The sequence below is a fragment of the Nothobranchius furzeri genome, chromosome 2 (genome assembly GCF_043380555.1).
Source record: "Nothobranchius furzeri strain GRZ-AD chromosome 2, NfurGRZ-RIMD1, whole genome shotgun sequence".
Classification (NCBI taxonomy): domain Eukaryota; kingdom Metazoa; phylum Chordata; class Actinopteri; order Cyprinodontiformes; family Nothobranchiidae; genus Nothobranchius; species Nothobranchius furzeri.
In genome coordinates, this window is record NC_091742.1 from 75,596,319 (window position 1) to 75,614,353 (window position 18,035).

Consider the following 18,035-nt stretch of genomic DNA (forward strand, 5'->3'; position numbering starts at 1 on the left):
AGTTACTTTTTTGACTGTGCAAGGACGGGCTCTTCTGAATAGTTAAAAAAAGACAATGGGGTATAAATGTCAAAGTGGCCGTTTTTTTTAATTAAATGAACAAATATGCATATTGAAGTACAAAGGCAGTTACACTGCAAACTAGTAACATAAATTAGGTTATAGTCACAAGCCCATGACTTTTCCCTGAATGCTTATTTAGAGCAGCTGATTTTTAAAGTTAGCAGAGTTCATCTTTGGTAGTGGGTTCACTCACTCATTTAAAGATATCGGCCAGAGGCAAAATTTGTTTGAACAGCATGTGTAAATGTGTATTAAAACCTTAGATGAAAAAGGTTTTTGGATTTTGACGGCTGGAATTGTAAGAAAATCTGATGTTTGTGACCGGCGTAGGAAAAACAGAAAATAACTTCCGGTCTAAGCCCTGGGCAGCTGGTGACGTTTCACATGGAGCTCTGCTGAAACAGCTGTAGTAAACAACGCCTGGCTCCGCTGTTTCTGCGTTAGCGTTATAGCAGAGAACAATGTGTCATCAATCAGATGTAGCTTCTGAAGCCTCTACTAGTCCATCAGATTTGTTTTTTCTCTGGGATACGGCGACGAGAACGGATGTTAGATTACTGGAGAAGTTCAACCGAACTTCGACCCCGCCAGCTGGATATCACTACCAGAGGTGCAGACATGTTTTAGACCGTTTGACTCAGAAGACGTGTGATCTGATTTGGACATAGAGGAGGATTCTGTTCATCTTCAGAACCAAAATCGGTACAGTTTGTTTACTTTTCTTAAATGTTTCATTTGCTCCACTGGGAGCTCTAAGCTGACGAGTTCTCAGCTGGTCTTAGCTCCATCATGTGTCCCAATATAGTTCAGTAATCTACAGTTTTACTGCTGTGTGTATTTATTGACAAAACTCTGGAAAATAATGAATCTACAATTTACCAGAATAAATCTTCCTGATGCTGGAGTAACTCCTTAGCTCAACTCGTTGTTTGCACTAATCCAGGATGTCATGGAGGTTCTAATGTTGAAATATAGAGATCATCTTTTAGATTATATCTGTGTGTGTGTGTGTGTGTGTGTGCGTGCGTGCGTGCGTGCGCGTGTGTGTGTCGTAGCTTTCCCAAAGGACTTGTTCTTTCCTTACCGGAGCGAACACGGTTAGTTTTGCTGCAGTCATGCTAACGGGACTCGTCTGGAGTCCAGAAGTAGCGGTGCGGTTCTAGATGGATTTATAGATGTAGGTTATTATTTTAGATCAGACCTGTTATTTAAAAATGCGTGTAGGACACAGTCACATGGCTCAGACCTTTTGCTGCAGCTGTAAACGCAATTTTACGTGATAATTAGGAGCATGAAAGTAAACAAATAACAGTGATTCACAATATTAGCATCAGCAGCTAGCTTGTTTTACGTGCTGGAGTGACGTATGCGAAACACAGTTCTTCACTGTCTGGAGGAGAGGATTTGGATTTTCTGTAATGATTTATGACAAAAGTCCTTAATAAAATAAAAAACTGGACCCAGTACATGTTTATATAGATAATAAAGTGTAGTTATTTTGCATTTCTACAATTTTAATGCCGAGCCAATACCTTTAACCCTTCACCACTGAAACCAGTTTGTTCATCCCAATCCTCCTAAATAATCCTCCAATCATCCAACTGGAATGCTTAAGGGTCCCGTAACGTACATCCTGTCAGAACAGGCCGTGGGAGCCCAGGTGTTATAGAACTAATGGTGTCTCCTCACCAGCGTGAGCCTCCAAACTGTGAAGGTTGGTCTCCAAACATGAACTTCAAATTCATGCATTTATCTCCTCTTGTAACACTTTAACGTGTTTTAAAAGGCTTGTATCATGATAAGTTACACCTCCCAGACCAAAGATAGGTCCAATATAAGATTAAAATATTATCATAAACACTGCAGAGACATCATTGTTTATTAAATAGAAGTTATTTTCCTGAGCCATTACTTTAGCCAAGATATAGGATGCATGGATTTGATGAAGCCATGCTGTCTTATGCAGTCACACACACACACACACACACGCACACACGCGCGCGCGCGCACACACACACACGCACGCACATGCACACACACACACACACAGCAGCATGTTAGAATCATGTGAATGACTAATTTAACTACACTGAACTGCTTTAGTAATAATTGAATCTCTTATTCTGGAGTAAAATAAAGAAACAAGCTAAATCATCACATATCTGTGGCATCAAGAAACATCTTCTGAGTTCAAACACAGGGATGGAGCACAATGTTAACACCTGAACAGTATCAGGATTAACTCACAGAGGTCTGCAGGTCTTTTGTTTTATGAGCAGAGAGCTGATAATCGGCTTCTTAGGAGCGCTAAACGTAATTTTGCCGCTTCCGTGCGCGGTAAGGAAACACATTTCAAACACGGAACCGAGTCTGGTTGCCGAACCGAGCAGAATTCTGATGACGTCACACCGGTGCGCGAAGGTGCGGGTTCCACCACAGGAGAGGAGGGAGAGAAGAGGTAAACAGCGAGTGGACCACAGAACTTTTGTTTTTGAGCAAAACTGCGGTAAAAATGGCTGTTTGTCCTCATCATAAAGCGTGTAGCCCCCCCCTCCCCGGTTTAGACGTGGCGCTCATGGAGGTGTCTCTTTCTGTTCCGACGCTGCTACACGTAATATTTTTAATTTATTAAGCCTACAATTTATTTTTACTCAGTAACGGATATGATTTAAAATGTAGCGAATTACAATTCTTTTTTAAAAACTTACTCAAGTAAAAGTAAAAGTACAGATTTTAAAAACGACTTAAAAAGTATAAATTTACAAAAAAGCTACTCAATTACAGTAACGTGAGTAAATGTAATTCGTTACTTTCCACCTCTGGTTTTCTTAACGTCTGTAATGCCAGAGATGACAACTAAAATGTTTGATAGAGAACTGTTAGTCACAGTTTAATCTCTGCTTTAGGCTGTGGTCATGAATACAGCACCTAAATATATTCTATAGCGTTGAAATACAGAATTGCTAGAAGTCTGATAACCAGCCAGAACTCAATAACTGAAAACATAAAATAAAGCTTCACCCTTTAGATCGACACACTTAGTCATATGGAACGAGGATGGTCTCAATTTACAAAGACCACAGGAAACCTTCAAAATAAAATCCTTAGCATATTTAAAAGAACACATATTTTCCAACAAATAACACATATTTTGTGTTCTATGCAGCTGGTCGACCATGCTACTATGAAGAAGTCTCCCCATAAGCTTTTCTGCGTTAATTTTAGGTCAGAAAATGCTAAATCACCTTGGAACAACATTGTGTTCCCAGTGTTTCTATTCTTTTCCGACGTGTACACTGAAGTCACCGGGAGGATTTTCCTTACAATCCTCTGAAGGATCCGCCCTTCGCCCACTGATCCACGGATGCAACACTCCAAATTACCAAAGGGGACCACCCCTCTAACTCCAAGTTACTCAATCTGTGTACACATACATATTTATGCCCAATAAGTAATTTGGACTTTAATCTCACCAGATCAATCACCTCAGGGAGACTGCATCTCCCACAAATACACACCCTACTGTTCTCACATAGAGTTGTAGTTCTATTCCTTATCAAAATACAAGAGAATGAGACAGCTTTGTCCTACAGTGTGGGGCTTTTTATTTGTACAGTTCAGCAATACATCACCAGTAACTTTGGGACAGCATTCAGCCAGGATGCAACAGGCCTCCGGCTGGATCTTCCACAAAGCCTCTCTACAATGAGAATGCGAGTCCAGATATACATTTTAACTGACATCACTCCTGCACAGCTTAGGAAACGGGCCCCACATACACATGAATTGGAAACTGTTTGGGGAGACTTTCCCATGCAACAAGGCAGGAACCATCTGGCGCTGACATCCGATAAACATTCGTGATAAATATTAGTCTTACTGGAAATTGTGCAAACTGGACTGAAAACAGGATGCTAAACCTCACGTACACAGAACACAGCTCTTGGCTCCTAAAAAGTCTCATGAACATGATGATTTGGGAGGGAAAGCACAAACTCAACAAAAATTAGCCATTTATAAAACCTCAAATCAAAAATGGACATTACAGCTGATATGTCCTTAATGTATACTAATGAAACCTTCACACAAATTACACTGCATTTTTACAAACGGGAGCAGCGAGACAGCCACATTGCTGTTAGTCAGTCAGAGGCAAGATGTTCCTACATCATGATTATTAATGAGTCAGACTCCAAATCCTGCCATTTTCCACCCACACTTCTGACTAACCTTTACTTCTTGAAACAGGAGAGTGAGAGATTTTTCTAGAGAAATTTTCTCACAAGGCATTCATTCATACTGTACCCCCAAGAGATTTACTGTAAAATAAACTTTAAAAAATGTACAAAAAAATAAAACCTTGACAAAATTTTAATGTAGAAAAAGCTTTAATAATAGCACACTTGTGAATAAAATCTCAAGTGTGAATTTTCATATAAGAAGTTGAAAGAAAATGTCTGGTTGAATCTCCTACAGAACAAACATGGAAAAGACCTTTCACATGTGTTGAGTTCCCATGTGCTTAATCAAAGCAAAACGCCGTGTGAAACATTTACTACAACGTTCACATTGAAATGGCTTCTCACCTGTGTGAGTTCTCATGTGATTAATCAAAGCAACACGCTGTGTGAAACATTTACTACAACGTTCACATTGAAATGGCTTCTCACCTGTGTGAGTTCTCATGTGTGTAGTCAAGTGACCACTGTCTCTAAAACATTTACCACAAGTTTTACATGGATATGGCTTCTCACCTGTGTGAGTTCTCATGTGTGTAGTCAAGTTACCACTCTCACTAAAACATTTACCACAAGTTTTACATGGATATGGCTTCTCACCTGTGTGAGTTCTCATGTGTGTAGTCAAGGCACTACTGTGACTAAAACATTTACCACAAGTTTTACATGGATATGGCTTTTCACCTGTGTGAGTTCTCATGTGTTTAGTCAAGGAAAAACTCTGAATAAAACATTTACCACAAGTTTTACATGGATATGGCTTCTCACCTGTGTGAGTTCTCATGTGTGTAGTCAAGGCACTACTGTCACTAAAACATTTACCACAAGTTTTACATGGATATGGCTTTTCACCTGTGTGAGTTCTCATGTGTGTAGTCAAGTGACCACTGTCTCTAAAACATTTACCACAAGTTTTACATGGATATGGCTTCTCACCTGTGTGAGTTCTCATGTGTGTAGTCAAGGAAAAACTCTTAGTAAAACATTTCCCACAAGTTTTACATGGATATGGCTTCTCACATGTGTGAGTTCTCATGTGTTTAGTCAAGTTACCACCGAGACTAAAACATTTACCACAAGTTTTACAAGAATATGGCTTCTCACCTGTGTGAGCTCTCATGTGAACATTTAAATAACACTTGTGACTGAAATAGTTTCCACAGAGCTCACACGAAAATGGCCTTTCACCTCTGTGAGCCCTCTTCTGCCTTTTTAGCTTTTGACCATTTACACTGTCTCTATGATGATTGGTTTTTGGACGTCTTTTGTTACGTGTCAGTTCTTCATTGCCGTTTGATTCTGAGTTTTTTTTCCTGCATCCACCCTGATCTTGGTTCTCAGCTTCTGTAGAACTCTGACACAATGGTTGGGTCCTGTTTGGTTCTGGTTCATGGCAGTCTGTTTCTTCATAGGAAGTCTCCATCAAGTTAATATGTTCCTGCTTCAGAAGGAACTGCCCTTCATGCTGCTGGCTACAGAGTTCCTGCTGGTCTTTCTTGATCAGTGGAGGTTCTGGTTCCTCCTGGTCCAAACTGGAGGTCGACTGCTGGTTAAAGAGCTGTTGGTCAGTCAGAACTTTCTCTTTTTCCCAAACTTGATGCTGTGGAGGTTCTGGACAGGATAAAAGAAAATGTTGATTAATGTGATAAAAAAATAAATCTCATTTTATTTTGATCTGTTCCAAATAAAGATGTTTGGAAAATAATGAGACCTCAGACTACCTCAGACTAGCTCTTACTTTAAGAAAATAAACATTGAACAACCACAAAGATCTGTTTATGGCCACAGGCATCACTAGCCTAGTGAAGGAGACCAAACTTGTTTTGAAAAGTTTTGTCTAGGAGCGCCCCATGGCCCCCTAGCTGCATTCTGGCAGGCCAATCACAGCGCTCTATTGGAGTTTCAAACCAATAGAGCACTGTGATTGTTCCACAATAGTGCATCAATTACAGCGCTCTTTTGGCTTTGTGGGCCAATCAAGTTGCTCTATTGGTTTGGTGGGTGAGATGATGCGACGTAGTAAAACAAGATGTCTACAGCTTATTTGAAACAACTTTTACATCAATTTTGGACTATTTGAACTTGGGCTTTATTAGAATCAGGAGCAGATAGGTGTGTTTAAGTCTTATTTTTAGAAAAAGTATGTACTTTTGCCTTCTTCAACAGTGAACTGCCTATTTGACTGACATGCGCTGCAGTGAGTACGTCCCGTTGTTTATTGTCCAGTAGCGTACAGTGATCGTTTGAAAGACAATGGTAGAAACGGCCCCACGACCGAGAGCCATCCCTGGAACGTTTACTGACAGATATATTTATTTAGTCTGGCTTGCTAGACTAAGGCATCATACTACTACAGTTTGCTTTTACAGATTTTCCTCATTCCAGAAAAACTGCACCAGATAATCTGTTTATCATTTCTTTTCTATTTTCCACTAAAAAACGAAATTCAATGTTTTCTTCTGGTTTGGAAAAGGTGTTAATATTTTCAAATTTTGTCTTGGAAAACACATCTGAATATAATTTTAATATACTTCTTATAATATAATTCTAACCGGCACTCGTAGAACACAGACACATCTCCTCTCCTCTCCCTCATGTTTTTCCTAAGGCTCTCGTCCTGTCTGTCAGAGTGCTTCTCTGCATTCCTCCTAAAATCTAAACTTTTTTATTAAATCATGTATTTGGTTAGCCGATTGTTCAACGTGATTGACACAATTTTTTAATACAATAAGAACAGACGGAGGGGCTTGAGTCGGAAAAGGGTAGAATGCCTTCTCCGGGTCAGGGATGAGATCCTGCCCCAAGTGGAAGAGTTTAAGTATCTCGGGGTCTTGTTCACGAGTGAGAGAAAGCTGGAGCATGGGATCGATAAGCGGATTGGTGTTGCGTCTGCAGTGATGCAGACGTTGTACTAGGGATGCACCGATCAACAATTTTTCACTTGGATCCAATTCCAATACCTGGATTTAGATATCTGTCGATACTGATATTATTCTGATACTAGAGGTCTGTTTGCTTTAAAAGAACTGCGCTGCTCTGGGTGGCTGCATGTTGGAGTAGCTCTGTTGACTATATGTAAGTTTAAATATGCAACTGTAATGTTTTAAATGCATATTTATTAAATTTCAAGATAGGGTTACAAGATACCAGTGCAATATGCACAATCAAAGAAACAACCCTGTCATATAAATTAAACAGCCCAGAGTCCAATCACCACTAGCCAGTAACACAGTTTTTAAGTGTCAAACATGAAATAAAAGGGTAAACTTCCATACTACCAATCCAAATAAAATACAGAGGGCTGCTTCATCCGCTCACCAGAAATTAAGTTCACTGACCCTTGTAGCATCAAGAAAGTAAGGTTTTCAAATATTTGAAATAAATAAATAAAATAACACTATCAAAAACAATATGTATCTGATTAGGACTGCAACTAACAATTATTTTCATAATCGATTAATCTGTCGATTATTTTTTCGATTAATCGGTTTGTTATTGTTTAGCTATTTAACCTATACAAGTGATGAATGCATTTCAGTTTAGGGCTGAAACGATTCCTCGAGTACCTCGAATAATTAGAGTACAAAAAATCCTCGAGTCAAATTCTCTGCCTCGAGGATTCGTTTAATTCATATTTAATTAATTCAGGGCTTTGCAATCGCCCGGGGTCATGTTTCACCCGGACCGAAATAAGTGACGCACATGCCCACTGGGCTGAATGCACACGCGAGTAGCGAATAAAACTTTACTTTCTCTTAAGCCATGGCGGACAACGTGGACCCCGGTGGAGTTCTAAAAAGACACAAAATGTCAAAGGTGTGGGACCATTTTTCACGTCGTAAGGTGGAAAACGTAGTCCAGTTTAAAAACTGTAAAATGGATTTAGCCTACCACAACACCACATCCTCCGTGCTGCAGCACCTGTAAATGTCACTTCTGCAAGCGGACTCAGAACCTCTACAAGATAATGCATTTAGCCTGTATTTCTATATATTCTGCAGATGCTGTGCGACTTTTTCGTTTGTAGCACTCAGTTTTAGCTCACACCGTACGTCTGGTAGCAACACGTCAAACTTAAAATGTGCTAAAAAATAGTTTTACACAACACGTCGGACTTTTTATTGTGTTATTGATGTCCGTTGTCCCTCGGGGTTTCTGCAGGAGGACACGGGTCTTTATGAGTGGCGGAGGAAAACGAAAGAAAGTAAATAAATGTTTTGTGCCCTTTGTCACCGGTTCTGTTCATCATTTTTATGGACAGAATTTCTAGACGCAGCCGTGGTGTGGAGTGTGTCGAGTTTGGTGGCAGGAGAATCTCGTCTCTGCATTTTGCGGATGATGTGGTCCTCCTAGCTTCATCCAGCTCTGACCTTCAGCTCTTGCTGGGTAGGTTTGCGGCCGAATGTGAAGCGGCTGGGATGAGGATCAGCACCTCCAAATCTGAGACCATGGTTCTCGACCGGAAAAGGGTGGCTTGCCACCTCCGGGTCGGGGGAGAGGTCCTACCTCAAGTGGAGGAGTTTAAGTATCTCGGGGTCTTGTTCACGAGTGAGGGTAGGAGGGATCGGGAGATCGACAGGCGGATTGGTTCGGCGTCTGCAGTGATGCGGACGCTGAGCCGATCTGTCATGGGGAAGAGGGAGCTGAGCCAGAAAGCCAGGCTCTCGATTTACCGGTCGATCTACGTCCCAATCCTCACCTATGGTCATGAGCTTTGGGTAATGACCGAAAGAACGAGATCGCGGATACAAGCGGCCAAAATGAGTTTCCTCCGTAGGGTGGCCGGGATCAGCCTTAGAGATAGGGTGAGGAGCTCGGCCATTCGGGAGGGACTCGGAGTAGAACCGCTGCTGCTCCGGATCGAAAGGAGCCAGTTGAGGTGGTTTGGGCATCTGGTCAGGATGCCTCCTGGACGCCTCCCCGGGGAGGTGTTTCGGGCATGTCCTGCCGGCAGAAGGCCCCCGGGTCGACCCAGGACACGTTGGAGAGGTTACATCTCCAATCTGGTCCGGGAACGCCTTGGGGTCCTGCCAGAGGAGCTGGTGGACAAGGCCGGGGAGAGGACGGCCTGGAGCTCCCTAGTTGGGATGCTGCCCCCGCGACCCGGACCCGGATAAGCGGAGGAAGACGACAACGTGATCAGTATAATTTGACAAAACCACGGCAAACATGCTTTCTCGACAATCCTTGTTATTGTGTGAGAAAAAAGTGTAGAAATTAAAACGAACGTGTGTTAATAGGGAAACAGCCGGCGAGCTGTTTGCGCATGCGCCTTGAGCGGTTCTGGTTCTGTTTGGGCCGCAGCCGCTCGCAGCGCTACTTCAACAGTTATCCTCTGGCTTGCAGGTTAGCAGATTCTCGCACGAGGGGAAAATCGGCTTAGGTTGTTTACTTATTTTTTGCACAGGCATTTGTTTACTGTGAAGTAAAGTTGAAGTGCTGAAGTTTTGCAAACTAATTTTGAATAAAACTTGAAGAATAACTGGCAATGGCTTGCTCATTTTAAGAGGTCTTTCATAATTTTAACATGCTATTTGATATAATGGTTTACAAACACAAAAGGGTAATTTATTAGAGTACTCGATTAATCGAAAAAAAGATTCGATAGAGTACTCGATTACAAAAATATTCGATAGCTGCAGCCCTATTTCAGTTAAGAAAAAGAAAAACATAAGAAAATTGTGCAGTTGACTGCAATCTATTTTATTGCACATGAACACAGTCAGCGGTGTAAAATGAGCTAAACAGTGCAAAATATCAGTCCAGAATAATTTTTTGGCATCAAAATATAAGAGGTAAATTCCATAAAAAATTATGTAGAATCTAGAGTAGAGTTTGTAAGTGGTATGCATTGCTGGGGGGTGAGTGTCTTGTTCCCCATGAAGGTGTCCATCGTTGCTTGTTTTTTTCTGCATAAGAAACACAAACAGACTGAAATGAGTACACATATAAAATAAAGCAGCACACACACTACAACACTAAATCAATATTATATTATTTGAATTAATTAACAATATACAGTGATCATTTATTTGACAAAAAATGTGTTGTGAGGCGTTTTACAACTTTAGATAGTAAAACAGCCTTTTAATAGTAAAAAAATGACTTTCTGAATTTCTCCTGTATTTAAAAATTGAAAGCGTACAACTATGCCGTGTTATATTCACCTGGACACAGCTCGTCTGTATATTTTTCCCCGCGGAGTTGTCCTTTTTTGAATGAGGAACATAGTTATGGGTTTGTGCCGTCTTTCTCTTAACGAGAACATTCTTATAAACAGACGTGCTAAATTTGGCAAGCGCATGACACACAACACGGAGATTCATGATTGCATCTAGTCAATTAGACCGACGTGGCAAAAAAACATGTTTAACATCCACTATAATGCACTCAGCTAAAACACTAAGTCCGAAATTTGATCTAAGTGTAGTGATGGACCACTATATTTAGCTTGTTTATTTTCTGTTACTTACCGGGCTGGCGGCTCCTCTGCTGCATCAGCCCCCACATGTTTTCGTCTCAAATGTTAGGGACGTCGTGCTTACGTGCCATGGTAGATGGTTTTAGCATATTTTGCAGGTCACCCGTCTTTTCATGGCATCTAGAGTGAAGTGCTCCCATACTCGTGAGGTTGTTGTCCGGGGTTTCTCTTCAGTTAACTTTTGTCGCTTCTATTTTTCTTCCGTATTTCTTCTTGTTCCGCCGCCATCTCTCACAGCAAGATGCGCGTCAGTAACGTGTTACGTCATGAAAACTAAGGGCACTTATTGGCTCGTTTCTTCTTCTACGGCTCCACTGGTAGATCAGTGGCTCATTACTGCCACACACTGGCGGCAAATTTAACAGATTGTAACCAATGTCAGATTGTGGTAAAAATAGACTTTATGCGGTAAAATGTGATTATTAAACAACTAATCGATGACTAAAAAAGTTGTTAACTATTTTAATAATCGATTATAATCGATTAAATCGATTAGTTGTTTCAGCTCTATATCTGATAAACATAAATTTAGTAAAACCTTGCTCATGTAGATGCAACAAAATAAGGTTTCCAAATAAACATTTTGAAAATAAGAAAAAAGTGCAATAAGTGCACTGTAAACATCCTACACAAACACTATCCGCTTTGCAACATTTTCTGCTCAACTTGAAACTTGCTATAAAAGCAGGAGTTACAGAGGGGTCTAATTGCTGATTAAATGTTAAAACGGTTTGCCCAACTTAAACACACTATCCAAGACAAGTTTTGTTGACGATTAGTCGACTAATCGTGTGTCATGCATTAAAGTACTGCAGCAATTTCCTAATGTTCTGATTTCCCTCACATATGGCAATAAAACATTCTAATTCTGAAGTTTAGCCTATTGTACTCACTACGATGCTCTATATACCCATCATTCGCTTCTAGTTTAAAGTTATGTGCAATCTAAAAATAAAGACAAGTTTATTGCTTATCAAACAACTTTTAATTAACTTTGTTGTTGTAACATGTTAATACAAGTGCTACAATGTCAAATGGATGTAAGCAACTAAAACTAAAACTAAAAAATGACTTGTGCTCACAAACTGAAATGTATCCTGCTAAAATAGTCACACAAGGTTCTGGTTTACAGTCAGGAAAGATAGCATTTTAACATGTTTAACATGAGAGCAGATGTTCCCAGCTGCAGAGGAGATCCGCTCAGATGGGGTGGAAGTGGCAGGGATGCACAGAAAAGATTTAGCCAGCTTAGAAAGTGTGGAGAAACAACCTTCATTTTCACTCCACCATTTGAGAGGATCATCTCTCTCAGAAATTGCAGCTTCTCAAAGATACACCTTTACTTCCCCTCTCACTATCTGGACCCTTCTGTCCTGGGCATCTTCCTCCTCCTGCTCACTCTCATCATCACTTTCTGTATCGGACTGGATGAGAGCATCCAGAGCAGACTTCTCAACTACACCTGAATCATCAGCCCTCTGCAGTTGTGTAAGCTCACCTGTTCCAGCTTTTGCTTCTCCTTTGACAGCAAGCACTTCAATGGTCCCTTGCACTCTGATGACATCTTCAGGAGCCAAAAATGTTAGCTTTTGTATCTGGGGTCCAAGGCAGCTGCAAGAACAACCATGTTTTCTTTCCCTTCAAAAACTGTACAGGTGCTTCCCCATCTCTGCTTTATCACTTTTTCTGCATTTGCACTGGAAGATTTCCCTGAGCTTGTCTGAATTTGGCTGTGGTTTACAGATCGTGTCAGACCTTCGATGACCTGTGGAAGACCTGAAATGGTTGTGTACTGTTGACCACTAAGGTAAACAGAAGCGGTCTCAAAAGGCACCAACCCTTTCTTGAGTTCATCAAGCACTTCTCTGGCTTCAAGTCGATGTACTGCTTCCCTCTTGGTTTCACCTCAGGATCTGAAAGAGTGGCAGTGAGAGGCCATCGCTGTTCGAGGAGTCTGTCTATCATGTGGAATGTACTGTTCCATCTTGTGCTGACATCTTGGATCAGTGAATATTTTTTTCACATTCATTTGCTCCCGTTTCATCTTCAGCTTTGTACTTGCCAGCTCAACTTTGTTGAAGTACTCCACTAGCTGCCTAGCAGCCCCTAATGCTCTGCTGATGCAGGTTTCTTTGAGAGCAGTGTTCATTAGGAGCTGGAGTGTGTGTCCAGCACAGCGGATAGAGGCCCAGGCATGTTTCTCTTCAAGCGGTCTCATTGCTGCTACCACATTAGACCCACTCTCATGAACTACTGCTTTAATTTTAACAGGCAGGATTTCTAACTTAGCTAAAACCTCTTCAATCCAAGTCATTATATTTGTATCAGTGTGCCTCTCCTCTAGAGACATGGTGGAAAGGTTGAAGCTTTTCATGTTCCAATCGTTGCTCAGACAATGGCAGGACACACCAAGGTACGCCTCTGTAGCACGGCTGGTTCACACGTCAGCAGTCAGGGAACCATTCACAGCTCTGAGGGCCTGCATTACCTTAAAGATAAAACATATTAAAGTTAGTTCAGATGCCAAATTTATAAATGTTTTTTTTTTTCAAATAAAGCATGTTAAGATATAACACAGAGAAAAAAATATTATGCTTTCACCAATATTAGTTTCTTATCATAAAATGCATTAAATTCTACTGTTATTTTTATGTGTCCAGAGACAGACACACACAGACACACACACACAGACACACACACAGACACACACACACACACACACAAACCTTCTGGAAGGTCGTCTTGTATTTCTCCTCCATCATGGTGGTGAAATGTGATCGGTCTGGTAGATAGTTTTCATAGTATTCTGGGTTGAACTTCTTGATCATATCTTTAAAACCTTGATCCCTGACCACGGACAGGGGTCTCATGTCCGTCACCAGCATGTTCAAAATGGTCAGGACGTTGGCTTGTTGAGGTGTGCACGTGGTTGGCATTGTAAGAAACTCGTCCATTGTAGAAGAAGAGCGATTTTTTAGCACTGTAACGTAGCGAGATAAAATAAATCCTTATCGTTTGTAACATTAGAGCAAATATGTGACATACAAACATGTTCTAAACATAATAAAATACTCTTGTTCCTAGACCTATGATGCTAGCAGCTAACAAGAGGTAAACTTACAGAGGCAACTCTTCATTCTCCGCCGTGACGTGCTTCCTCTTAAGGTGCTTGTGCATCGCCGATGTGCTCCCGTGAAATGATAGTTTCACCTTACAGAGTCTGAACTCTACTTGCTTCTCATTTGTTTTTGTAAAATGCTCCCAAACCTTTGACCTCCGTTGCCAGCTCGTCATGATGTGTTATTTCTCTGGTGGTTGTGATTTGAATGCTGAGCTGGATTGCTAATATCGCGCATGCGTGCACAAACCTAAATGTTTTCCATGTCTCTGCTTCGGCACATTTGATTTACGTTGGCTCCTCAGGAGGACATCACATGCTGCAGATGCCTGTTAATCGCTTATTCCTTTAAGTCAGGTGTGTGGCAGCAGTTAAAAAGGCAACATGGAAAACAAACATGCAGGACAGTGTGCCCTGAGGACAGCAGGGTTGGGAAACACCGGACTAGATAAAGCCACCACCTATGATTTTCACATATTATTCATTGAAGATGAGATTTGTTATGCACACAGGTCTCTACACATTTCCATGTACTACTGATCCAATAGGAATGTACCATGCCAACAAACAGGGAGGGCCAAACTGAGAATAAAAACTAATAGAGATTCAGCCTTTTTGACCATCGACATAAATATTGGACAATGGGTTTCCATAGACTCCAATAACACGTTTTTGAAGAAAAATGGGAGGTGGCCACCACCGCCATTTTGACCGTGTCACAGGTTCCGCCAAGCCCAGACAATTCCACAAAAAGTGAGAGAGGTGGAGCTGAGGGTGGGGCTGTAAGGCTGGGATCAACTGACAACACCCAGTCGAACTAGCTACAAGCTAACCTGAAGCTAACCCAAAGCTAACGCGGAGGTGGGAGCTAAGCTAACAGAAGTAGCAACCTAGCTACAACCGGAGTTAACTGTGCACAACACCAGAGCTTCTGAGCCAGAGATACGCCGGGCTGACCGCTGGGTAAAACCAGGTCGAACACAGAGGTCTCCTGAGAGTTCCACAAGCCGGCAGCCGCACAGCAGACAAGCGCCGCTGTGATCTGAGATGCGCAGAGCTGCCGCTGGGGAGAACCGGGTGGAAAGGTTTCCATCCCAGAGCTCCACAAGCCGGCAGCCCACGCAGCAGACAGAAGCCGCGATCAGACAGAGATGCGCCGAGCTGCGGGGAGGGGAGAACCGGGTGGAAAACAGAGGTCTCCCGAGAGCTACACAAGCCGATAGTTGGAACCCAGCTCCACCAACATGTTATATTTCAACCCATTTTCTAAAGTGCAGCATTATGTTAAATGCACTGGGTTTTACCCTATTACATTTAAATTTCATGGTTAAACAGTACATGTTAAAATCTAAGCTCAGCTTGGCAGTGACCTAAAATACATAAATATAATTTTACTTACCGAAATAAATGAAGTGGAGACTCCTTGGACGCTCTATTAGTGCAATTAATGCTACAGCAAGTCATTTTGTCCAACAATTGCACAAATAATATCCAAAAATTAACGGATAAACGCTACAACTAATGGTCTAAGTCAGGGATTCCCAAAGTGTGGTGTGCGCACCCCTGGGGGTGCGCGAGCTGCCACTAGGGGGTGCGCGAGGTGAAAAGTGTAATGGCTGCGGAGTTCAGAGAAGTCTGTCATATGTCACCATTAGCGTAGAAACTCATTTGTGGGTGGGCCAAAGAAAAAGTAAGTGGGCCCAATAAATGTAATTGAAAACAAGTATATTTTTGTGCGCGTGTCCTCCACATGTGCCCTAACTTCATAATAACAATGCGCCGAGCTTCAGCACTCTGGCCTGCGCACGCCGATGTGTTCCATATTTGATCATTTTTAACGGTGTTGGAGAAATCTGAAGGTGGCGAGTCATTCTGGCAGATTGTAATTAACACCTGTCTCATGCAGGTGTTCTGACGTTGTAAACCTCACACACAGAACATTGTGGATGTAAAAAAATAAATCAACAAATGATTCCCATTCAGGCTATTAACAGCACGCTGAAGATCTGAAGTTCAGAGTGCGTCTGTCAGAGGTCAGACGCGTTCCAGCGGAACCACGCCTCACGGGTGCACAGGTGAGCACATCTGGGCTGGGCATAAGTAGTTTTACAACATTGGTTTAAATAGCGCCAATAACGAGACGCGGTGACTTGAGCGGCTCATGGAGCTGTGCCGCGCGAGCGCGCACACACACACACACACAGATTCAATAAGCGCGCACGCTGCGTAAACTCCAGCGCGCCGTCAGACTGCAGACAGAAATGAGCGCTGCCTCCTCCGTGATAAAAACTTTTAAGAGGTTTTATAACAACATTTCAGGTCAAATTAAGATATTAGCTTCTATTTTGGGATGACGTATTAAAGTCGGGTCCGCTCCAGCCAGTGACTCCTCATGAACCTGACCACAAGTCATGTTACTGCAGCATTCCTGTCCGCGTGGCAGTGGATCGCAGATTCAGCCACCATAAAACAGCAAAAAGTCGGTCTGAGGCAAAAGTGAACCTCATGAAGTTTCCATCTTTTCCCATAAAGACATTTGATTACGCACAAGTAGGTGATCAGCTCAGGTTTACGCAGAAGGAAGGAGAGCGCTCTGGCCGCACAGGTTAAACGTTCCTACTTTAAGAAAACCGTTAAATTGCATTTTTTATGTGCTACCTGGGCACTCTAAATATTTATTTAAAATTAAATCAAAGGAAAATGTAATGGTATCGAATGTTTATTAATTACTATTTAAAAAATGAAAGTGATGGGGAAAAAGGTCGATCCTATTTTTTTTTAACCCTGTCTGTTTAGCTTGACATCGGATGGACATATATATATAGCCATGCCCTGATGTGGGTGCTGGGGGGGGGCGTCGACATGGTCGGGACATAGAAGGGGGTGCGCAGCTAAATAAGTTTGGGAACCACTGGTCTAAGTTGTGAGACTGAAAATGACCGAACAGTTTTCAGGCGAGGCCGAGGCTCAGACTGAGGCCTTTCCCCGGAGATAGCTCTGTGGTCACGTGGGTCTGATGCTCATTGATTATACAGAATTTTAGGCTTTTAATACACTTAAACAGAAGAGTGAGAAAAATATTCACCCCCCCTCAGAGTTGTCATGAGTGTAAACTAGATTATTTAAACCAAAAACATGTTTTGGTACCAGGCTGTAAACGTGTTTATTTCTGCTGTGAAATTGGTATTTTTAACATGGGAGTCAATGAGGATTTGCTGGCTTCTGACACCAGCCCCCAGCGGAAGAGGGTGGTACTGCAAGTTATTTCATTTCCACGTTTGCTTCAATTTTTTCACCCGCATTGTGGGGGCTTGTTTTTCACTGATGGCTTCAGGGGGTCGCATAGTCTTGTTTGAACCGTTTTTTTTCTCAATGCTTTTTATACCAATTTAAATCCAGCCTACTGAAAAATAATCATTTATGGATGCGTAGCAGCAACAAAGTAGTCTTCCTCCCCTGGGTGTAAAACATTAATAGCATAAAGTCCGCTAGCTGGAGACGATCTACACAAGAAAGCAGCTTTCTACACGCCTTAAATAATAACAGGACACGGCCCCGGGCTAAATTATTGTCCCAGTCCGTCTCTGCACGAGTCCCGCTGGTGTTTCTTACCTGCTGTGTATGAGCTGCTCTGTGGTTTCCAGCTCATATCCGACAGTCTGTGCTGACCACCAAGCCCTTCCTCGAACTGGGCCAAGGCTTCTTCAACCTTCTTGATGATTTTTCTAGCAGTAGCTACTTGCTTGCTGACAAACTCCATCAGAGACTCTCCTGAATCCATGTTTAACCCAGAGACTCAAATGTTCACCTCACACAACAAACAACTACAAGCTAACTTTGCTAACGCTCCTTTACTTCTTCTTCCTGGTGGTGGTGGTCAGCGATCAATGAACTTGTGAGTTATCGCCACCTGCTGGTCTGGAGTCTGAACAGAACGTCACCAATAAGCCTAGTGAACTAGACCAAATTCTTGCTTTGCAAAGATTGCTCTCTGTGAAAGAAACCTTCTAACAACTCATTGACGCAAAAGTAAAAAGTTTAAATAATACATTTATTTAGTCTGGCTTGCCAGGCTAATACTTAACCTCCTGACACTCAAATTTGTATTTGGTGTGATGTAAAATAAAATTTAATA

General features: G+C 41.9%; 1 protein-coding gene across 1 annotated transcript; it reads right to left on the reverse strand.

The window, feature by feature from the left end:
- Nucleotides 1–3,644: 3,644 nt before the first annotated feature.
- LOC139066094 (zinc finger protein 883-like) lies at nucleotides 3,645–17,799 on the reverse strand. The gene is made up of 2 exons (XM_070547961.1): nucleotides 17,513–17,799; nucleotides 3,645–5,912 (listed from the first exon to the last, which is right to left on the reverse strand). The coding sequence occupies exons 1-2, from the start codon at nucleotides 17,679–17,681 to the stop codon at nucleotides 4,561–4,563; spliced, it is 1,521 nt and encodes a 506-aa protein (XP_070404062.1). The 5' UTR covers nucleotides 17,682–17,799; the 3' UTR covers nucleotides 3,645–4,560.
- Between the last annotated feature and the right edge of the window lie 236 nt (nucleotides 17,800–18,035).